The sequence below is a fragment of the Orcinus orca genome, chromosome 1 (assembly GCF_937001465.1).
Source record: "Orcinus orca chromosome 1, mOrcOrc1.1, whole genome shotgun sequence".
NCBI classification, from domain to species: domain Eukaryota; kingdom Metazoa; phylum Chordata; class Mammalia; order Artiodactyla; family Delphinidae; genus Orcinus; species Orcinus orca.
Window position 1 is genome coordinate 195020664 of NC_064559.1, and position 23414 is coordinate 195044077.

General features: G+C 52.8%; 1 protein-coding gene across 2 annotated transcripts in view; it reads right to left on the reverse strand.

The window, feature by feature from the left end:
• Positions 1–3350: 3350 nt before the first annotated feature.
• EPHB2 (EPH receptor B2) overlaps positions 3351–23414 on the reverse strand; it is a 186947-nt gene continuing 166883 nt past the window's right edge. Inside the window, exons 7-16 of one of the 2 annotated variants that reach the window (XM_004272520.3) lie at positions 22539–22701; positions 20098–20206; positions 19131–19198; positions 11758–11880; positions 10921–11168; positions 9740–9955; positions 8820–8969; positions 7571–7764; positions 5957–6112; positions 3351–5404 (exon numbers count right to left, since the gene is read on the reverse strand). In XM_004272520.3, the coding sequence (XP_004272568.1) occupies positions 5296–5404; positions 5957–6112; positions 7571–7764; positions 8820–8969; positions 9740–9955; positions 10921–11168; positions 11758–11880; positions 19131–19198; positions 20098–20206; positions 22539–22701 (1536 nt within the window). In that variant the 3' untranslated portion in view covers positions 3351–5295. The remainder of the gene's footprint in view (positions 5405–5956; positions 6113–7570; positions 7765–8819; positions 8970–9739; positions 9956–10920; positions 11169–11757; positions 11881–19130; positions 19199–20097; positions 20207–22538; positions 22702–23414) is intronic. The other variant, XM_012533953.3, reaches the window with a different exon arrangement.

The following is a 23414-nucleotide window of genomic DNA, read 5'->3' on the forward strand; positions in this document are numbered from 1 at the left end:
AAGTGTTCAGCGATTACTGCAGTTGCTGTGGCATCAGCCTCCTGAGACCAGCCTCTGATGGGGAGTCCCTGAGTCTTCCTGTGTCACAGAACAAAGGCCAAGTCACTTTCTTTGATTTCCCTGAAGGGGAATCTGGCCAGCTTCGAGGCCATAGTCCATGCTGCTTTATGGTAGGAGCCATTTCATGGGAGGCTGGGTCAAGGTGGGCAAGGTGGAGAGAGCATGTGTGCTGACTCCCTGACCTCCCTCTGGGTTCCCCAGCATAACACACTATTGAAAAGGGCAGGATCCCGCCCCTTCCAACAGCATGTCTGGGTGATCTCTCCAGGGCCAGGGCGACGGGGCAGAGATGGGCTTCCTGAGCAGTTTGCATACCACTTACCCCACCCCCAGCCCTGTTCGCTTATCACTCCGCTCTGGCCCCCCCCCCGCCGTGGGGCTCTGCCTGCCTTCCTGTGCCCTTACCACCACCCGCGTCTACTCCGCTCTGGCCATGAGTGGCAGCTCTCTCAGTGCCTGGCCTGGAGGAAACGGGGTGGGCATCTCAGTCGAATGTAGCTGAATTAAGAAGCAGGTAGCACAAAATCCAACCCTGCTGTTCCAAGCAGCTGAAATGACTCTTTGGATTATCTGCGTCAGTGAGGATGGAAAACGAAGCAGCAGGGCCTGGATTCTCCGGGAATAAATGAGGGCTTCTCCAGGGGGCTTTCTCCCCCGGGGGAGAGGGGGAGCTGTGAGGCATCCTGCTCCCATCTGATGGCCGAACTGACTGCTCCTTCTAGCACTTGATGCTGACTCTGCCACTCTTGTTCTCAAGAACCTGTTGTGGCTGGACTGAGCATCGTGTCCAAACTGCCTCAACCTCCCCTTAAACCAGCCCCCACCTTCCAGCACTGCTCCGGTCCATCCAGAAACGACTCCTCACTGCTAACCCTTCTGGCCTTTGCATCTTTGGTTACACTGCACCTCCCAGTTGGAGTGACCTTTCTCTCAACGTCTGTTATTGTCAAGACAGCCTCCTCTGTGAAGCCCTCCATGACAATCCCAGCCCATTTGCTCTTTCCCTTATCTTACCAACCAGCATCCAGACATCAGGTGCTTCATGTCGTCTGAGTGTGGCGGAGTGGGCTTTGGAAGCAGGTAGACACAGCCCTGCTCTGCCTCTTCCTGGCTATGGAATCCTGAGCAGGCTACTTCCTCTCTCTGAGCCCATTCTCCCCCAGCCCCCCAGCCCCATCTGTGGAAGGAAATAGTCCCTCCTCACAGGGCTGCAGTGTACAAAGTGTTTCGCATGCTTGGCTCACCCAGTCCAGTCCGCTCATTTTACAAACGTAAGAGTGAGGCTCAGGGGAGCTGGCTTGCCCAGATCTGTGTCTTAAGTTAGTGGTCAGAGCTGCCACTCTGGTGGCAGTGTGCTTTCCCCCTAGCATCATGCCTCATCCTGACCTTCGAATGCATTTACATGATTTCCTCGGACAAGTCATCCAACCTTTGGGACCATTTGGAACTTCAGGGGCTCAGGGGAGAGCCAGGAGTGGCTGAGGGCCCAGCACCGGGGTGGGCAGTGGTCTGGGGCCATGACTGCTGCCTGTGCTTCAGCCAGGGGTGAGGAGGGGCTGGCACGGGGCGGGGCCTCCTAGTCTTCTGGAGATGAGCCCCTGATCTGACGGGGGTGCAAAGCTAGTGAGTGCACATGAAGGGGTGGCAGAGAGCTCCCTGAGAGGGACCGACCAGAAATGATGGGGAAAGTCCAGCTGACGCCATCTGAGCAGGAGGCACCATTGGGTAGCCAACAGCCACCGCCCCAAGTATCCCCGACTGCCCCCGCCACCCCAGCCCCTACTCTGGGGCCTTTTGGTGTAGCGCTACGGCCATCATCTATTCTGATTGGTTTGCCCACATCTTACCGGTTGATAGATATTTACAGTATCATCCCCCAGGAAGAGGCCTGCTGATCATCAACAGTAACCCATCTGACCCATCTGGGGGCGCTTCTGGGGCAGTAGGAGCGGGGGCGACGGCACGGCTCTCTATTACCCAGCCTGGCGCTGTGCAGATCTGCCTGTCACACCCTCTCAGAGCAGCTGGTCCCCATTTCCATGGTGCCCTGGCCCATGTTTGCAAGGCAGCTTTCTTTCCTCAAGTACCAACTGTGTGCAGAGCGGCCGGAAACTCCTCTCACACTGCTGGGCAGGTGGGGGCTGGCACTTGGGGAGGTTGAGCCAGGAAAGGATTAGTAACCAGGCAGCGGGTGGCTCAGAGCCGTGTGCCCGGGCGAGCAGGCAGCCATCAGTGGAAGGCGCTTGGCAGCATGGCCCACCATCCCCACTGAGAAGCAGGCAAGAGGTGGTGGGGGGAGCTGCCCCAGCAGCGGGGAGAGATGAGCATCTGCCTGCACCCTGGACAGTCACAGCGACGTCTGTCTGTTACCCTGAAGTAGAGACAGAGGGTTTGGGTAGCACCCTAACTCTTGAGAAGCAGGCACGTGGAGGCCCAGGACCACGGAGGACTCAAGCCCTGAAGGGTGGATGGGCAGACGTGCTGGCTAGCAGACACCAGCCTAGCGGCTTAGGACAGGAAGCCATCTGACAGGAAGCACCGACTGCCAGCCCCCTATGGGGCCCCAGAGCAGTTGGGGGGACGGGCTGAGGAGACAGAGTTAATCTGAAGAGCATCAGGGCAGCTCCCTCCAGAAGGTGACCTTGTGTGTCGGGACAGCTGCCACCCGTGCTGGGCATCTTTGGGGCACAAAGGGCAGCTGGCTGGGCCAAGGCTGGCCAGTTCGTGGGAAACCAGCCAATGCCTTCCTTGTGGCTTGCTCTGCTGTTCCCCCTGGGGGGGCCCATGCTCCCCTCTAATCCCTTCCTTCCCCTTGCATCTCGGGCTCTGAGAACAGGTGAGTGACAGATGACAGGCTGGTCCGTGCTGGACGCTTGCTCTCACTGAGGGGCCTTTAGGTGACCACCTGCGGCATGAATCTTTCTCACTGGTCAGCCTCCCACGGACAAAGGGAAAGGTCCTGAGATGTGGCGTCCCTGGCTCCCGCTCCCCAGCCTCCTCCTTCCACACGAAGAATTTTGATTGTACGTGAGTAGAAATCCATCTGCTCAGAGGATATTAGAGTTGACCAGGATAAGGTGATAATACCTGTGGCTTTGACTGCGGATCCATGGGTTCTCCGGGACCCTCACACTGCCACCATCACAGCTCACTTAATACCAGGGCCCCCTTTCTCTGGCCCAAAAGAGCGAGTGCACTGCTGTCACCTCCCTGCTCCTAATGTGTCCTGCAGTGGTTCCCACTGATCTGCAGGGCATCAGACTCCAAGTTCTGAGCCACTTCCGACTCACTTCTTTCATTGCCTGTGCTTTTGACAAGCCAGAGCCAGAAAGGCCACATGGACCACTGGTGTCCTCCATGTGTTTTCTCAGCCCTGGGCCTTCGGGAACGCTGAGGTAGGAAAAGTCCCTTAGAAGAGCATCATGGGTCACTTGACATGTCCCAAAGGTGCCAGGGTCTCTGTGGGAACTGACAGAGAACAGGGGTCATTTTCTAACTAAAGTGTTTATTTCCATTCAGTTCACTAACCGATTGTTCTGCTCAGGTAGCTGCATTTACTCATAGTAGAGAGCCTGTGGCCAGACCACTTGGCTGATTATTTTCCCACGGCCAAGACTTTCAGACCTGGGCAAAGGTCTGGTGGAGGGAAGGAGGTGGGAGAGAAATCACATGCTTTCTTGCAAGGGGAGGAGAGGAGCACGCCTGCACGTGGTCTGACAGTGATGCTCTGGAGGGCTGGGATATCACAGTGAATGACCTGGGTCCTGGCCTGGTTTAGGCTCCCAGAGACAAAACTGGGTTCTGGCCACCCGAGGGCACTCAGGAACCTCGAAGGGGCCTGTTTGCCTGGGAAGTACTGGATAGACTGGGACAGAAGGAGATGGAGATGTGGGCAGAGGCTTCTGACCCTGCAGCCTCCTCCTCAATCCGTTGCTTTCAGAAACAGTCCTGGGGTGGGATGCTCCTCCACCTTGGCCCCCACCCTCCACCCAAATCTCACTCAGTCTCTGAATGGCCCAGATGGCCCCGTGGCAGTCGGCTTTGGTGAGGCCTGGCAGCAGGTGGGAACTCTATGCAGGGGGGAGGAGGGAAGGGTGTCAATGAAAACCATATAAAAAATCCAGAAATGTGCATATAAAATCTCGCCCTTGGTGTATTGCCTAAGTCAGGAAGCAGAAAGCACCTTCTTCCTGGAGAAGGATCAAGTCCTCAAAAGGTAGGAAATGTCAAAGTGTCACTTCATTGTCATAAAAAAAAAACCAACCAACAAACCCCAACCCCCCAAACCAAATCCACCCCTGACCAAAATACCCCCGAGTCCACAAATTGCTGTAAACAAACCCAGATGTAGGAGCAATCCTTCTCAGTGGCAGTCGTAGCTGATGGCAGTCATTGCAGCATCAGTCCTCCAGGTGTGGACCGGCAGGAGCGGGTGCCCAGCTGGGCCATGGCCACCGAGCCGTGCGCATGACGTGGACGTGAGCTGCAGACCGGGGGGAGGGGGATGGTCAACCTCAGGAAGGCTGACCTTTCTGGCGTCCCCCCGTTCTCCCTGACCCAGGAGGACAAAAGTCCCTTTTCAGCCCCGGGAGCTGACAGGAGAAACAAGTCTCTTTCATTGGAGTTTCTAGAATATTCTCCAGAGACAGAAAAATTCTTCTGTTTGCCCAGAGGCAGCGGGACTGGATTTTCCAAGAGCGGCTCCGGGGTTGGTTGCCCATCGCCTGCTCATCCGCCTGGCGCATGGCTGTTGAGTGAGGCCTGGAAGAGCAGCCCCGGGGACGGGAGAGAAGTGTGGCCCCTGTCTCTCCCCTTCACATGTGTGTTCCTGAAAGTGTTTCTTGGCTCCGGCCAGGTCACCTTCCCAGAGGGAGTTGGAGAGAAACTGCTTTTGATCTCTGATTGGACAAACTGCGTGAATCTCCCAAGCCCTTTTTCTCCTCCAAGAACAATGATCGCTTTCCTTATGAGAATCCTCTTTCAAAACTATTCCTCGTGTTTCCCGCCCCCTCCCGGGATCTATTTTCTTTTGTCCCCATTCCCTTTTTTCCATCATCTGAAGTTGCACGTGTTGTTCTTGGTGACGTCTCATGGCTGGAGCGCTGCTTGGTTCTTCCTGTTGCCCGTGGCCTCCTGGCAGGTGGCTGACCCTGCGGTGGACGAAGAACCGGGGGCCAGCATGTGGGGCGGAGGGGGCGGGGCCTGGAGGAAGAGGTGAGCTGAGGCAGGTGAACGTCAAACCTCCACAGACTGGATCTGGTTCATCTGTGCCCGCATCACCTGGATACTGTTCAGGATTTTTTTCTGGTGACCAGCCAAGGTGACCCCAACCCGGAGAATGTCCCTTGGGGAGAGAAGCACATGTGTTAGGGAAATGCGGGGGTGGAGGGACTCTTTCCAGGTAGAGCTGCCTGGGCTTTTCCAGGGGTTTTCTGCTGGAGAGGGGCAAGGGAGGGGGTGAAGGACCTGGGGGAATGGGTTGGCGTCTGGAGCTGGAGTGAGTGAATGTTGAGATGGGAGGAGCCCGTGATTAGGAATCAGGGTGCCTAGGTGCACGTGTCTCCTCTGCTTCGGGGGAGGAGAAGGGAACCTGCATTTACTAAGTACCCAGTCATTCACTTTATATCTCCTTTCATCTTCCTACCACTCCCCAGTTAACAGAAGAGAAAACTGGGGCTAAGAAGGGTTCTGTGATTTGCCCAAGGTCACAGACAGTGGGTGGCAGGAGACCTGGGTGTTGATATGAATGTGAGTCCGTGTTGGCCGTCTTGCCCCTTGGTCCCCCATATCCCTGCTGGGACACGGTCTATTCCTCACTTTCCAGAGCCCCCCCCGTGTGGCAGGATGGGTGGGGAGCGGGGCTAATGGCAGTGGGTGGAAGCGGCTGGGCACTTACTCCATCATCATCTGTGACACGACATCGAAGGAAGTGAAACCGGCATTGGCGAAGCTCTCCTTGTACTGCCCCATCTTGATGGCCTCCAGCCACTCGTCCACTGTGTTAAAGCTGGTGTAGTCGGGGATCGTGCGGTCCAGCAGCGGCAGGTTGATTCTGGGGGTGGGGTGGGCAATGGGGACGGTCAGGGCACATGCTGACCTGGGGGTGAAGGTAAGCACTACACTTGCAGGCTATGTGCATCCACGTGTGTGAACGCAGGTGAGTGTGTATGTATGTGAGCATTTCTGTGTGAGAGCAGGAGTTTGAACTCACGTAAATGTGCACACATATATGTGTGAGTAGGCGAGAGTGAGCGTGTGCAGGACTCAAAGCTGGGGTTACCTGGAAAGTCTAGGGAAGCCTCTACAGGGACTGCGGAGAGGCTGGACCACAGTGGAGAGGCGGGAGATGCTTCTTCTTTTGAGGAGGAGGGATTTCAGCTGGACTAACTGTGCTGATTATTTGCTGTTTCCTCCCCTGATGCCATTCTGTCCTTCTCTACCATGGTTGTGCTACAGGAAGCTGATCTTGTGGACTGCCTCTCCAAAGTCCAGACAGAGCTGGTGGGGCTAGTGGGAATGACTTCCTGGCAGGCGAGGTGTGAAGTGACCCTCAGGCTAAAAGCTCAGAGTGATTTTTATCCGAAGAATCAGGAATGGCTGATGCAGGGTCATGGTGAGGAGGGATGGGCAGAGGCAAACACGAAAATCTCTTGGCCCTAAGAACTCAGCAGGTGAAGGACTTGGGCCCAGAGAGTCTCTGGCCACAGCCAGCCCTGGACCCCGAGGATATCTAGCCGGATGCCCCTCAGAAACCTTGTGTGATCAAGAGTCCTGAAGTGTAAGAGTGTGCAGGGCCAGGGCTGGCCTGTTGAAGCTGCCCGGGCAAGGCAGTTGTGGCTGCAGACCTGATGGAGGGCACCCTGGGACCAGTGGGAGAAGGAAAGCTCCGGGATCACTGGAGCTAGTGCACCTCCTGAGCCAGTCTCTCTGATATAAGGATGGCAACCCGAGTGTGGGGCGTGCGTGCATGTGTTTGTGTGGTGAGTATGTACTTCTGAACGTGTGTGCTCAGGGACCTGTGGATGTGTGTAGGTGTGAGAGCCTACCTGTGTGAGAATGGGTGTCTCCATGTGTGTGAGACTGTGTGTGAGCACAAGCATGAGCGTTTGTGCCCAGCTGTACGTTCACGTACACGTACGGGACTATATTTGTATGTGTACATGCATGTGTGTGTGAGCCTGGCCATGTCGAGGAGGTTGCAAATGCGAGTCAGAGGGTCCAGGTTTAAGTGTGGAGGAGGAAACTGAGTGAGGAGTAAATCTATTCACCGAGATTCTGACGATTTCTCTTAAAAGCTGTCCTCTCCGACCATGCTTTAAAAGATGCTTCCTCTACCAGACTGGGCTTCCTTCTCCTTCTCAGGATAGTCTGTGTCCTGCACTCTGCACCCCAAGGTAGTCATCTTTCCAACAGACACTAGCGCTGTCCTTCCCCATCCCAATTCAGCTTTACCAGAGGGGGTGGGGCCAGGGCAGAACTGGGAAAAGGGGCGGGACAGGTGGGGCGGTACCCGGAAGAGAGGGGCGCCATGGCTTTGAGGCTGTTAGGGTTGCGGATCATCTTGTCCAGCGTGTTGACGATCTGGCCGAACTTGGGCCGGTGGTTGCGGTCCTTCTGCCAGCAGTCCAGCATGAGCTGGTGCAGCGCGCTTGGGCAGTCCATGGGCGGTGGCAGCCGATAGTCCTGCTCTATGGCATTGATTACCTGGGGACAACACAGGGGCCGGGTGGGGCTGGCTGGGTGAGGTCAGAGCATCTGCCCTCTGGCCTGGCCCGTCTTGCCCCCAGTACATGGCACGACAGACTTGCTTGGTTGCCATGGCAACTACCTCCACTTCCTGGAGGCAGCCCCAGTATGTGCCTCACCTGGGTTCCCACCATCTGTGGCCTCGGTCTGGCCTGGCAGCTGGGTGTTCTGCTCCCCTCACTCACCCACCCAGCACCCTGAGATACCCTCTGCCTCAGGGTCCACCGGGCTGACCCTCCTGTGGGCAACCCCACCTGGCTCTTCTGTCAGGGAAAAGAGCCCAAGCACCTCTCCAAACTCTCCTGCCCCCAGGGCCAAATTCACCTTCCCCAGCTTGACTGTGGGTACCTTCCCTGCTCAAGCATTCCCTGTTCTGGCGTTGCTGCAGATCAGAGCTCCTCGGATCGATTTTCAAACACCCCATCATTGAACCTCATAGACCTTTCGGATCAACTTTCCTCTCCATGCTCCCCGACATGACCCCTCATCATCCCACTTCTGGGCCTTTGCACAGGCTGTTCCTTCCACTGGAAGCCCTCGCGTCTCCAAGTCCCACTACTGTGTGAGTCCCACCTGTCTGTGAAGACTTCCTGGCTCATCTTGCCCATACTGGCCTTGCTCCAACACCTACAGGGCTGGACACCTGCCTCCTCCACTTTAGTACCTGATCATACGTAGCACCTGATAACTACATCTGGTTCCCAGAACAACTGTCTTGTCTCCCATACGGGTGGTAAACACCTGAGGGGCAGATATGGTCTCATTCAGGGCTGGCCACAGGTGACAGCATTCTGAAGATTTGCTGGTTTGTGGACGGGTAGGCCTTTCCTACTCCTGAGTCCCCTGGAGAGTCCAGGGTCCCGTGCAGACGTTTGAATCAACCAACATCGGGCTGGGATCTCAGAGACCTTGTTCCCACCCCCCTGAGAGACACGCAAAAGGCCAGAAGTTCTGGATCTTCCCCTCCTGTCTGGCTGGCCAGAGAGGCTCTGCCCATCCCCTTGGAGACTTACGTCCTGGTTGGTCATGTCCCAGTAGGGTCGCTCCCCATAGGACATCACCTCCCACATGACGATACCATAGCTCCAGACGTCACTGGCCGAGGTGAACTTCCGGTATTGGATGGCTTCTGGGGCCGTCCAGCGGATGGGGATCTTCCCACCCTGGGGAACAGAATGAGGAGGGTTAACGGGTGGGAGGCTTACCCTCATGCCCTCTGCTCGCAAAGCTCCCCAGCCTGTGCCCTGTGCTGCACAACCACACGAAGTATCTTACTGTCCCCAGACCCACCTCGCTGCTCTGGGCCTCCAGGCGTTTGCACATGCCTTCCCCTCCGCATGAAGTGCCTTTTCCCACTCTGCCATCTGGCAACCTCCTTCTCGTCCTTGAGGTCCCTCTGCAAATCTTTCCCTAAGTCCCATCTGAACCACCTCTGAGGCTAGGGATTGTGTCTTATTCCTTTCTGTTTAAAACCCTTCAACAACCCCAACAGCTTTCGGGAGAGAGTCCTGAGCTGGGGCAGTCAAGAGTCTCCGCGATCTGGCCCTGCCGACTTCTCCGGCATGGGTGCCCACCAATCTCCCCGACAGCCTGTGTTTCAGTCACAGCTCCCCATGAGAATACGGCATCTGACAAACTTTTCCTGGCCCCTGGCTTTCAGCTCAACTATCACTCCTTCTTGGCAAGCCTTCCTCTGCCTCCCAAGGCTGGTGTCTAACTCACAGCCCCGTCACTCTCTGGTGCTCTGCATATCTGTGTCCACCAGTCTGTGAGCTCCAAGAGGGCAGAAAACATGGTTTATGTCTCTACGTCTCCAGGGCCCAGCACAGCGCTCGGCATGAGCAAGTGTTGGTGAAAACGTATTGCGGGGAGAGACGGATATTCGTCCTCCTCCCTGGCCCTGTGACTCCACTGTTCCCTGCCTCCATCTTACCAGGGCGCTGGTGTAGGTGGGGTCTGAGGTATCGTCCTCCAGAAAGCGTGAGAGCCCAAAGTCAGACACCTTGCAGACCAGGTTGCTGTTGACGAGGATGTTGCGGGCAGCCAGGTCGCGGTGGACGTAGTTCATGTCTGCCAGGTACTTCATGCCGGCCGCGATGCCCCGCAGCATGCCCACCAGCTGGATGACTGTGAACTGCCCATCATTTTGCTTCGGGAGAAGTGGAGGAAACACAGAGTAAATGGAAGGGCATGAGTCAGATCTCTGGAGCATTCTCAGAATGGGAAACCGGAGCAGGACCCTGCTGCCCTGGCCTGGGCTCTCGGTGGGAAGGACTCAGATGCTCAGAGACCTCAGAGAAGCCAGTTTCAGGGTGGTGGAGAGAACATGGACTCTGGAGCTGGTTTGACTCTGGCTCTGCCCCTTGCTGGCTGTGCAACCTTGGACATGTGACCTAACCTCTCTGAGTCTCAGTTTCCTCATCTGCGTGTTAAATGGGGATAACTAACACCCACCTTCTAGGGCTGTCAAGAGTTCAACAAGAAGGTGCATGGAAGGTGCCTAGCACGTACTAGGTGCTTAATAAATATTTATTAAATAGCACCTAGTCTGATGGCATACTTCTGATTCCTAGTCAGTGCTCTTTGTCTAGCTGGTTGACTGTGATCTCTTGGGGGGCCTAGAAACTTTCCTCTGTTGGCCTTCTGCTCTGAACTCTCTCCCTGTACAGCTTTGGGAAAATCCAAATCTGGTAAAAACTCTGGACTCAGGGTCAAGAAACCTTGCTCCAGTCCTGGCTCTCATCTCGACACTCTGGGTGACACTGGGCAAACTCTACTTCTCTTAGAGCCTCAGTTTTCTCTTGTGCATAGTGAGAAGGCTGGTTAAGAGCTTGGAGGGAACAGATTTCAGGTTGTATGCCAACTCTGATCAACTCGCTGTGGTTTCCTGGATTGAGGAATTCCTGGATTGAGATGGACTCTGAGATTGCTTCTGGGTTTAGTGGGACAGAGTCTGAGATTTATTAGCAATGCCTGGCATGGGTAAAGGAATGGAAAGTGGCAGCAAGCAAGCCATTCTTGCCCTAGATCTTGCCAAGACCCTTTCAGCCTCTGACAGTATAAAGCTATGTCTACCACTCCTTTTCCTGCCCCACCATTCTTGGCTTCCCTTACCCGGAGGAAGGAGTCCAGGGAGCCATTCTCCATAAACTCGGTGATGATCATCACAGGTGTGCTCTTGGTGACAACACCCTCCAGGTGGATGACGTTGGGGTGGTCGAACTGGCCCATGATGGAGGCCTCGCTCAGGAAGTCCCGGCGCTGCTTCTCAGTATAGCCCGACTTGAGCGTCTTGATGGCTACAAAGATCTCTCTCTTGCCTGGAAGCTTCAGGTGGCCGCTGCATACCTCACCAAACTCCCCTGGGACAGACACACCAAAAGAGGCAGGATGTCACTTACCAGGTGGAAGTGCCCCCTCCCTCCCTGTTCCCTGTAACCTCTGCTCCTGGGACCTGCAGGAGCTTTTCCTCCTCAGTGGTCAGCTCATCCTCACAGACACACAACCCCTTTATAGAATGCAAGGGCCCAGAAGAGTCTCAGCCACCTTTGGGAGTAAGAGGAAACCTTTCATGGCCGTCCTGTGATAGTTGGCTGGGTGTGGGGTAAGGATGTAGGGGAACCTGGGGAGATGGAGCGAGGGACCTGGGATGAATGGTGGGAAGGACAAAGCACTAGACTAAGTCCAGAGACCTGGGTTCCAGACTTAGCTCAATCTCTGATGTGATGTGCAAGTTCCTTCCCAGTCCTGTTTCCTCATCTGGTGATGAAGTAGTTTTACTGGGCGAACTTTGAGGGCCCTTCCACCTTGGGTATTCTGAGCCTTCAGGCCTTGGAGGGTCCTCTGAGGCTCCTGCCCCACATCCTGCCCTCTATCCCTGGAGTACACACTGGGGTGGTCCCCCGACCCGTGGCTGAGGCCATGGTACCTGAGAGGGTACCAGTCACCTACCTGCTCCGATCACCTGCTCAATTTTGACACAGGAGATGTCAATTTCCTTGGCAAACTCCCGCACTGCCTCATTGGGGTCCTCGTAGGTGAAAGGGTCGATGTAGATCTTCATGCCTGGGGTCACTGGGACAGAAGACCAGGCTCAGTCATGTGCGCAGACACAAGATGCGGACAGATAGAAAAGTGAGAGCCAGTCCCTCGGTGGAGGGAAGTACACTCCCATGTGGCCCCTGTATGAATGGGGCAAGCCCCTGCCTTTCACTTGACCTCTCTGGGCCTCAGTGAGCAGATGGGCACTGAGCTGAGTAGAAGGGTGAGGGGAACAGAGAGGTCAGCAGGGATAGCAAATAGGTTCTAGTTTTTGTTCCAACTCTAATTGATTAATAATGGCTTCCTGGAGCAGCTAAAAGACTGTCAAGATTGATTAACAATGTCTGTTATGAGTGTGGGCATGGAAGGATAGATAGGCTTATCACTCTTGTGATAGACAATCAGGGGGTGCAAAGTAAAGGAAGAGGAAGTCAAGAAGGAAGAGAGAGAATTGGAACAAAAATATAGAAAGAGCAGGCAACAGACCATGTTCTTGGGCTTCTGCTAAGGAGATCTCCCTGCCTTTCAAGGCCTCATTCAAGCCTCCTCTCCCCTCAGGAGACTTCCCGGCTGCCTTAGCCCTCCCAGGCACTGGAATGGCTGCCTCACAAGGGTCTGAGTACCCATGGCTCCTGGGCCCACTTCCCAGGTACCCCGCTAGCCAAGTCTTAAACCTTTCTGGATCTCAAATTCCCTGGTGATCAGTGTGAGGCTGGCCATGGGGCATATGAAGTTGATTCCTGATCCGATGTGGATTTTTACTTTTTGATGCAGAAGGGAAGACTGTAACTTGGATGTTAAAGACCCAATTCTGACCCCAGCACTGAGTCAGCAAAATGCTTTGAAGGAAGGGAAAGATGATCTACCCCTCATTCCCCCTCCCAGATAACTAGTCTTCCACTTCCCAGACCATCTGGCCCTCACCCAGCCTGGGCCTCCCTCTGGCTCCCCAGCTCCCTGCCCACATTCTCCCACGGCTTCAGGAGTTGTGACTTTGGAGGCAGCAGCTCTGGGAGTTGGGAGGTGAAGTCCTGGGCCGTAGCAAGGCTTGGCTGGTTGGTGAGTGAGGCCACAGCCCTGCTCAGTTGCGTGATCTTGGACATGTTAGTTGAGCACTCTCAGCCTCTAATTCAGACATTCCAGTATTCCAAGAGCTGGAACCGCTAACACAGGGGTTGGCAAAATGGCCCACTGCCCATTTTGTAATAAAGTATCATAAATAAAGTTTTATTGGAACACAGCCACACACATTCCTTTGCCTGTGGCTGCTTTCACGCTACAGTGGCTGAATTGAGCCGTTACAACAGAGACCATAAGGCCTGCAGAGCCTAAAATATTTACTGTCTGACCCTTTACAGAAAAGCTTGCCAACCGCTGCTCTAATACATTATTCTTATTTTGGATTATTTGTGTGGGTGTCTGTCTAGCCCTTTAGGTCAGGGTTTTCTTAATTTGGGTCTGTGAACCACTTGGCAGTCCCAGGATGGGTTTGGTGGAGCTGCTGAAATGGAATGCATTTATTATTATTGTCTCTTTGAATTAGAAAAGTAATTTATGCTCCTTATAAATAGTTTAAAATTTACGTAAATATATATTGTTGAAAGTAAAAGTTCTCCAAAAATCTATCCCTGAGTATAGATTTTTTTTCTGGATTTTTCTGTCTTATGATTTTATATACACACATATGCATATTTGTGTTTCTCCGGCCATAGGATCCAAAACTTTTAGCAGACTCAGAGGAGTCTGAGACCCTAAAGAAGTTAAGAACCACCATCTTAGGCTGTGGGAGCCTGGGAAGAGGGGGATGGGTGCATGTTTTCTTCTCATTCCTTTCTCCCTGGCATACTGCATAACGCTCTGCACATAACAGACACTGAATGTCAGACGACAGAATCCAGATGATAGAGATAGAAGAAGAATAATACCAGCTTCCACTTTCTTAGCTGTTTGTCTGTGCCCGACACTGTGCCAGGCTCTTTACATGCATAATCTCATCTTCTGCACCCATCAACTCTTGGAGGAAGGGATCATTATTCTCATTTCACATGTGAGAAAACTGCAGCTAAGAGAGGCCAAGTAATCTGCCCGAGGCCACACAGCTAGCAAATGGCACAGCCAGGATTTGAACCCAGGTCTGTCAGAATTGAGCTGAGGGCCGGGGCTCTTAATCACCATGCTCACTGCCTCTGGAGGAAATCCACCCAGATCTGGTCCATGCGTCCTCCTCCTGGAGTACTCAGCTGTGACTCCTTCCCCAAGTCAGCCCTCCTCAGAGAGGGTGCATCAGCTCCCCGGAGATGCTCTCTTTTTTGCCCAGACTCGGTGTCTGGCCTGTGGTTCTTGGCGACTGACTTTCAGTCTCCCTCCCAATAGAACTGGGAGAAACCCTTCCTGCCGGGCCAGCTGGGGAGGAAGGACAGGAATGGGTCAGCTCAGGGAGCTAAGGAGAAGCACGGCAGGAGCTCAAAGCCTAGTTGGGCGCTGCCAACCAATCAGATGCCGTCCCAAGCCTTGGTCAGGAGTGCTAGTCAGGAGGGCTCTCTATCCCTTACAGGACAGAGGTGCATGCCTTCACCTGGCATTCCAAGTGCTCCGTGAGGGGCTCCACTTACAGCTCCCTTGTTCCTCTATATGCCAGCACAAGGAATTATTTGCCCAGAGGTCCCAGACACACCTCATAATTGCTTGCCTCCATGCTTTTGCTCATGTGGTTCTCTCAACCTGGAACACCCTTTTCCTCCTTTGTGTCCAGATCAAATGCCACCTCCCTTGTGAAGCCTGCCTGGATCCCTTCAGTGGAGGCCAATGCCTTCTCCTCAGGCTCCTGCTGCCCTGTCTCCACACCCACTCCCCCGGATGTCTGTATGGCTTTTCTACCTTGTATCAGGGCTCCCAGATTCACAGGCCCACAGCCTCCTGCCACCCCTTTCTGGAACACTCTCCTGCCTGCGCGAGTGCTTGCTTTACCCTCCCTCCCCCAGAGGGACAGAAGCCATGTCTATCTCGTTCTCGCTAAATCCCAGGGCCTGGCACATAGAGGGTGCTGGAAGAATAACAGCATTACTCATTGGTAATGCTGGTTTTCTCTCTCCACCTGTTTGGGGTCATGAGTGCCTGATGAAAGCTATGAATCTGCTTGTTGGCAAAGTATTCACGTGTATGTGCACATGCCCACAGTCAGCATATAATTCTGGAATGTTCACATGCCCTGGAAGCTCTAGGAGTCTGTGAACCCCAAGTTGTGAGCTCTTGCTCTAGAATGTTTCCTCTGGAGTATATGTGAAGGTGGTATAAAGTAGGTGCTTAATAAACGCTTTTGAATGCACGGCTCTGAGCACAGCCATCCCTGCTTTGGTGACCCTTTGGTTTCGCCTCACCAAAATTAATAACACTATTGGCTCACAGTTTAGCATGGATTTACCACACACGAGACCCTTTTCTAGGTACTTTATAGGCATCGACCCAATTAATCCTCCCTAACAATCTTCCCAGGTAAATAGTATTATTAAGCTGAGCTCTATGGAACTGTCAATATTTGACTGCTTCTGACCTGCAGAAATGGCAATTTCATTTGGTCCAACATAATATTATCCTTCCCATTTTTGATGAAGAAACTGTGGTATAAGAAATGTTAAATGACCTGTCCAAGGGGACATGGACACAGCTAATAAATGACAGAAGTGTTGTTTGAATCCAGGCTGCAAAATCTACACTTACAACTGCCAGGCTACCAGTTTATTCTGGGTGCTTCCCCAGCCTGTGTCTTGGGATAGAATGTGAGCTCCTTGTGGCCAGAGCCTTGCACAAGGCCTGGCTCCCGGGAGGGGCATCTGTTGAACTGAAGTTGAATGAGGACCCCTGCAGGCAAGAGTCTTCAGAAAATATTGGACTCTTGGATGATTTACGACTGTCAGGGTCACCAACTGCCATCCTGAACCCACATGGGAAATTCAGGATGAGGGAAGGAGGATCCAGGCATCCAGAGACCTGGATTTGAATTCTGGATCTGCCAGTAATAATGGTCACAAATAAGCTGCTTTATGGGTTTGAATTCAAGATCAACCACTGTATTGACCTGGCTGTGTGAACTTTGGCAAGTTACTTAACCTCTCTGTGCCTCACTTCTTTCATCTACAAAATGGAGATAATAAATAAACAAATCCCCTACCTTGTAAGGGGGCCGCAAAGATTAAATGAGAATCTTTTTAAAGGGCTTTGTACAGTATTTGGCAAATAGAAAGCACTGAATAATTGTTAACTGTTATCATGAAGAGTTGGCTATTGTTAAATATTATTATTACAAAGCGCTTTAATATCCATTTAATCCTCATAACTCTGTGAAAGTATCATTCCTACTGCTTCGCATATAAAGATGCCAAGGCTCAGAGAGGTTTGATGGCTTCCCCAAGGTCACCTAGCTGGCCAGTAGCAGAGTATGGCTGAGAAACCAGGTGAGTCCCCCTGGCTCCACATCCAGGCACCATAGCCCTCGGTACTCATTCAGCACCTGCTGAACGATGGATAACATGAGCCCGTGAGGGTGACTTGGAGCCATCACACACATACCCGGGCCTCAGCTTCCTCCTCTGTCCCAGCCACAGAGGGTTGCTGGTGGATATGCGATCACAGGGCTGGCAGGGCTTTGAGAAAAAAAACAAAAAACAAAATCCTGCTCAGATGCAGGGCGTAGGAGCTTGAGCTTGAGAATGTGTTGATCTGTGAACAACACGTTCTATTCTGGGGTCTATTTTGAAAACAAATCCCTGCTGTCACCTGTTTCCTTGTTACTGACTCACCCTCTAAATAGTGATGCTCCCAAATGGTTCCAGGTGACGGAGCATGTGAGCCTGTCTTATTCTAGCTCAGAAGGGTGTAGGTAGCACAGCGTGGCTAAGTGTGTGTGCTCTGGAGCCAGACACCCTGGGTTTGTACCCTGGTTTTTGCCTTGCACAGCTGTGGGACCTCTCTGTGTCCTGGTTTCCTCATACTCAAAGTGGGAAATTATCAGGATTAAATGAATACACACACGTTAAGCATTAAAAGAGTTCTTGGCACAAAGAACACAATACGTTTAAGCTACATCTATGATCATGATTTTATTACTTGGGGAGTAGGATGGGGTGATGGAATTTATGAATTTTATTTTATTTTATTATTATTATTATTTTTTGCGGTACGCGGGCCTCTCACTGTTGTGGCCTCTCCCGTTGCGGAGCACAGGCTCCGGATGCGCACGCTCAGTGGCCATGGCTCACGGGCCCAGCCGCTCTGCGGCATGTGGAATCTTCCCGTACCAGGGCACGAACCCGTGTCCCCTGCATCGGCAGGCGGACTCCCAACCACTGTGCCACCAGGGAAGCCCTTGAATTTTATTTTTAACATACAGGTGGATTTTTATTTCTGTGTAGTTAAATTTGTCCACCTTTGTCTTATGGTCCTTCCATTGCTTTTGTGCTTAGAAGGTGCTTCTCCATCCACATATCAGTTAAATAGTTATCTAAATTGTCTTCTGGAAATGTTACTGGTTTAATTATTTTTACATGTATGTCTAAAATGATTTTTAAGCCCAGGAACTTTTACTTCAAGTTAAGTCTTACCCAGAGGCTTAGTATCTAGAACTCCTTGGCGTTGCTCTTTCTTGCATACCCTGTATCCAATCCTGCAGCAAATCTGGTGGCTCTACTTTCAAAGTGTGTCAGAATCCAACCCCTTCCCACCACCTCCCCCGTTGCCACCCTGGTCCAGCCACCATCATATCTTCCCTGGATTATCCCAGCAGCCATCTCACGGCCCCTGTTCTGTCCTTGCCTGGCACAGCCCAGCCCCTTCAGTCCTTTCTCCACATGGCAGCCAGAGAAATCCTGTGAAAACTGTAACTCAGAGCACATCAGTCTTTTGCTCAGACCCTTCCAGAGGCTTCTCATTTCACTCAGAATGAAAACCAAGGTCCTTCAATGGTTGATAAGAATCTACATGTCATGGCCCCTCATACCTCCTGCTCCTGCCCCCTCACTCTGCTCCAGTCACACTAGCTTCCTGGCTGTTTCTGAACCTGCCAGACACGTTCCAGCCTCAGGGCCTTTGCACTGGCTATTCCCTCTGCCTGGGATGCTCTTCCCTCAGGTTCTACACAGTTCGCTCCCCCAGCTCCTCTGCACCTTTGTTCAGAGGAAGCCCTCTCGCTGAGGCCCACCCCTTCTCCCCTATTTAAAAATGAAGCGCTGACCCCTGCAGCTCCCAATCACCCTGTTCTACTTTGCTTTTTTTCCCAGGGCACTTTTCATCTTCTGATATACCATACGCTTTACTCGTTTATTGCATGTTTTTTTAAAAATCCCCTGTGCCTCCCACTAGGATATAAGTTCCACCAGGGCAGGGATATTTGGTTTGTTTACTTGTGTGTCCCCAGCACCTAGAGCAGGGCCTGACATACATCATGGGCCACAACAAATATGTGACAAATGAAGCGATGTGCTGATGACCCCCCTTACTTGGTGGCCAACTGAGGAGCCCTGCGGTACCCCACTGAGCCTATTTGGAATTCCTGTTTGCTGAGTGAACCGAAGCGAGGACCCACATGTCCCCTCCCTGCACAGGTTGTTGGTTCTGCCAGGGTCAGACGGAGAGGAATCTCTGCTCTGCTCTTCTCTCTGATCCGCTCCCCAGGAGGGGCATCTGCTCTGGGAGCGTGTGGCTCACGTGCCCCCAGACCTGGCTGAAGGTGGGGTGGGAGGGAGCAGGAAATGGAGGCACTGAGCAGGCACAGCAGGGGGCCTCCTGCCTCCCTTCTCTCCCCTCCCAGGCCAGAGCCTGGGCTTCTCACCATCTCACTCAACTCCTGTGTTTATTCTGCAAGGCTGTACCCAGTGCCTGCTGTGTGCGGGGCCGCCAGCTGGCGCTGGGGAAGCAGTGGTGAGTGTCAGACAATTTCAGGTCCCCACGTGCCCCCAGCGTAATGGCGGGGAGAAAGGAAGCGGTCGTCACCGCGCAGCCAGGTAGGGGGGCACGGTGTAAGCACAGACGAGGGCCCTAAATCCAGGGTGGGGTCAGGGAAGGCTTCTCAGAGGGGTCTGTATCTGATGAGGCCTGAGGGAGAGGGAGGGACCAGGTAAAGAGAAGGGGGAGTGCTTCAGGCAGAGGGAGTGGCATGTGCACGGTTCGTTCGGGGAACCGCTGGGCATCGGTCTGACCGCAGCAGGGGTGGAGGCAGTGATAGAAGGCTGGACAGGTTGCTGGGCACTGGCAGTGAGGGCCCGGGTGCTGGCCCCGCTGGGTATACATACTGTGGCCACTGGTGTAGTGCTGCAGCTTGTCCGTGTACTCCGAGTCAGCGCGCTCAAACCCCCGTCTTCTGGAACAAGAGCAAAGGGCTGGAGCCACCTGGAGGCACCCGGGGAGCTGGGAGCCACAGTAGGTGATAGGGAGAGGGTGGGCAGGCCCTTGAAACCACCCCCTTGCCAGAGGACGCCCTGCTGGCCCCTGGCCAAGCAGCCTCACCCACCCTGGTCCCACTCAGCTCTTGTCACCTCTCCTCCTTCAAGTCCAGGCTCACGATTTCCCCTGTCCCCTCACCAGCTGAGCCCCTTTCAAAGAGCAAAGTCATCTCTGGCCATGGCCCCTGGCCCCAGAAACTCAGGGGCTTCTGTCCATCTGACCTTATGACCTAGTCTGTTCTTAAGTGGGGAGCTCTAAGGAAGAAGGGAGAGTCTTTGCATTAAGCCCAGCAGAAGTCCAGGAACCGGTCCCATCGCCTGCCTTTGCCTGTGCTGTGCCAGCCACTTGGGATGCCCTTTCCTGCACCTCTTCCTGTCCGTGTCCTCTCCCCTTCCTTCCAGCCACCTCAGCCAGGGGGGCTTACCCGAGTTCCTCAGTCTGCTTATGGCCCTATTCATGAAGGGGCCTCTACTAGAGCAGAAAGTAGGGCGATTGGTACTCCCTCTCCACCATCCCTGGCTCCTGGCATCCTGCAGTCTTTCCCACCCACTGTTCTGAGACGTCCCTTCATGCTGGAGTATTAGTGTCTCAATGTGCCACCTCCTCGAATAGTGGACTTGTCCAGGGCAATGCTTGAATCAAAGGGATGGACTGCCAACGGTGGCCATTTAGGCAGTGGGAGGCCACTTGTGGGTCTCCAGGCCACCCGAGCCCCTCCTGTCCCCTCTGTTCACAGACACTGTTCAGGAATGGCAGAATGGGCGGACAGCCCTCTTGGACAGCCAGGCCTGGACCAGGCCGGGGGACACCACCCACCTGTTACACACGATGGCGATCACAACCACAGCGATGAGGAAGACCAGGCCAGCTGCCGAGGAGCCGATGATGAGGGGCAGCTTCTCCTGGATGCTTGTCTGGTACTCGGCTGGGGAGAAAGCACAGCACAGTGTTCTCAGCCTGGCTCTGGGGGTCATGACCCCCTGCATCCCCACCACACTGGGTCTCCTTGGATCCCCGGTCTGTTCCGCTCCTGGCAGAGCATCTGTCATGCTCGGGTGGAGAACTGGCCGTCACTCACTCACAAGTAACCTTGGACAAGTCCGTGAACTGCTCCAACTCTCAATTTCTCATCTATAAAATGGGCATAATAATGCCTGCATCTCAATTTGATATGAGAATCAATAATAATAATTATCTGACACATATACAGAGGCAGTTAAAAGCACAGACTCGGGCTTCCCTGGTGGCGCAGTGGTTGAGAGTCCGCCTGCCGATGCAGGGGACACGGGTTCGTGCCCCGGTCCGGGAAGATCCCACATGCCGCGGAGTGGCTGGGCCCGTGAGCCATGGCCGCTGAGCCTGCGTGTCCGGAGCCTGTGCTCCGCAACGGGAGAGGCCACAACAGTGAGAGGCCGGCGTATCGCAAAAAAAAAAAAAAAAAAAGCACAGACTCTGAAGCTGAACTCCTTGGGTTTGAGTCCCAATGGTGCCACTTACTATCTGTGTGATCTCTGGTAAAGTGACTTACCTCTCTATGGCTCAGTTTCCTCATACGTAAAGTGAGAAGAATAATTCCCATTTCATGGGATTTTTGTGTAAAGGACTTAGCATAACTTGTAGCACATAGTGAGCACTCAGTAAATATTAACTACTATTGTTCTTAAGTGTTTTAAGTGTCTGTCATGGTTAAGTATGTTATGCATCTTGTGTAATTCTCAGAATAGTCCTATGATGTACTGCCTATAATTATCCCATTTAACAGATCAGGAAACTAAGGCTTAGCAAAATTGTGATTTGCTTAAGGTCACACAGTTAGAAAGTGGCCAGCGCCAGCATCTGAACCCAGGTCTGTTTGATCCAAGGCCATGGGCTTAAGTGAGATAATGTGTAAAATGTGCCCAGCATTGGCCCTGGCTCTTGGAAACCATTCGGTGCATTCTCAATGTCATCAACATCTTCATTGTTTAAAATTTTATTATTACTACTTCTCATTGCCTCCATGACCGGACAGGAACTTATTGAAGTCAGGGACTAGGTCATTTGTGGGTCCTTAGAACCAACACATATTTGTTGAATTAATAAAGAAAGATCTTGAGACAGTTCCCCAATCCCCAGGTCAGTGACCCTCATCCAACATGCAAGAGGACCTAGAGAGGTGAAAAACGCTGGCCATGAGGAAGGGGGATTTTCCAGAGGAGGTGAATACTAGAAGAGATGGTGGAGCTATAAGGGAGGACTTTTGTGATAAGACTTTGTGATAAGAATTCAGGGGTCCAGGAGCCTCTGAAATGTTCAACCAGGCAAAGGCTGAGGCCCATGCCCAGTGGTTGAAGCAGATGCTAAGAAGGGATACTGAAGTCTGGTCATAAGTATTCTGCTCTGGAGTTTGGCTGGTTGGGGAAAGGGCCCCCAGACCCACAGCAATGACAACTATGACCTTAACTACTATCTGGTGAGCACTAAGTACGTGAGATGTAGTGCCAACCCTGTGCTACGGCCTGTACCTTTATCCCCCATCCTGAGCCTAGTTTGATGATGATGATGATAATGAGTTAGTTGTTATCATCCCCATTTATAGATCAGAAAATTGAGGCTCCGAGTGGTAAGGTGAGTTACTCAGGACACACAGCTAGAGCTGAATTAGCACTGTCAGGCATTAGAGTCTGCATTCTATAACTGTGCTGCTTCTCAAAGATTATTAGAGCAGGAAGGGTGCTTAGAGACCATGTGGTCCCAAACTTGGAGACACAAAGCACACGGGCTACAACCTTCCATTCTCTTGCCCAGGGAAGACATTACTAATCCATCCCTGCACTTCTTCCTGCTGAGCTCAGATGTGACTTCAGAATTCTTCTCAAACCAACCACAAGTCACTGGAGCAATGTATGGATAAAATGTTTGCTCTCTCAGATGGAATATGATACTTTCATTTCATTGATGAGAAGAAACTGGCCCAGGGAATGGAACTGGCTTGCTCAGAGTGGCTTTGCAAATTGGGGCTGAGCTCCCAACGGTCCTGGGAAAGGACATGATGGTAACGGAGGAGCTCATATCTTTTCCGGGCCACAGAAACAGTCCTCTATATGTGGCTGTGCAGTTTGTACAGTGCACAAAGGTTCTCACCCGGGAGGGAGGAAGAATTGACATCTAGAAGAGGGGGTGCCTTTTCTAATTTGCACAAAGGCACTTTGTAGGAGGTGGTCCTTGTTCTGTTTGTAGAGTCAACACCCTCCACCTGCCCTCTGCACCCTGCTTACCTTCTGTCATGGTCTGGAAGTACATCTTGCCACTGTAGCGCCCGTAACCCGCCACGGTGCGTGCCCGCACCTGGAAGACATAGATGGCGCCGGCTTTGAGGCCCTGCACAGTGACCGTGTTGGTGGGGCTTTTTATGGCTGTGGCGTTGTACTCACTCAGCTCCTGCCGAGGAACAGAGAAAACAGTTAGTGAGGTTGTAGCCCAGAGTCCACCATCCACTCCTGCCACTTGGGGCAGGTCTGGCTACTGGACAAACATCTGTGGTTCCAAATTCTTCACTCCTTTCCTGTAACAGAATCACATACCCAAACCTTTTGCGTATGATTTGCAACACTTCCCACAAAAGAAGGCAGAGCATATTTCTTTGCCTCACAGATGCTGAATTTGTTCATGTGACTTGGTTTGGCTGTTGGAATATTCTAAAGGACGTAATGCAAGTAGAGGCTTTACATGTGCTTGTTGATTTGACCTGGTCTCTTATGCTTCTGCCATCTGCCATGGTGAGGCTTAACCTGGGTAACAGCTGGTTCCAGAAGGAGAAACTTGTGAAGAAGACCTTGACCTAACTCCTAGGCTGAAACAGCACCACCTCAGTTGACCCACAGACAAAAACCTATGAGCAAGAAAAATAGCCACTTGTTGTAAGCCACTGGATTGTTGGAATTGTTTGTTCTGCAGCATCATCTCAATAACAGCTGACTAATACACATATGCTGAGTGGCCACTGTATGCAGACCCTGAAGACTAGACTGTGGGTTCTTAGAGACAGCAGGGAGAGGGCCCAACTTATTCACTTCTGCATCCCTCTTCCTGCCTCATGCCTCTATGGATTAAGTGGACGGACCCCCTTTCAGCCTCAGCACATTTGAGTGAGG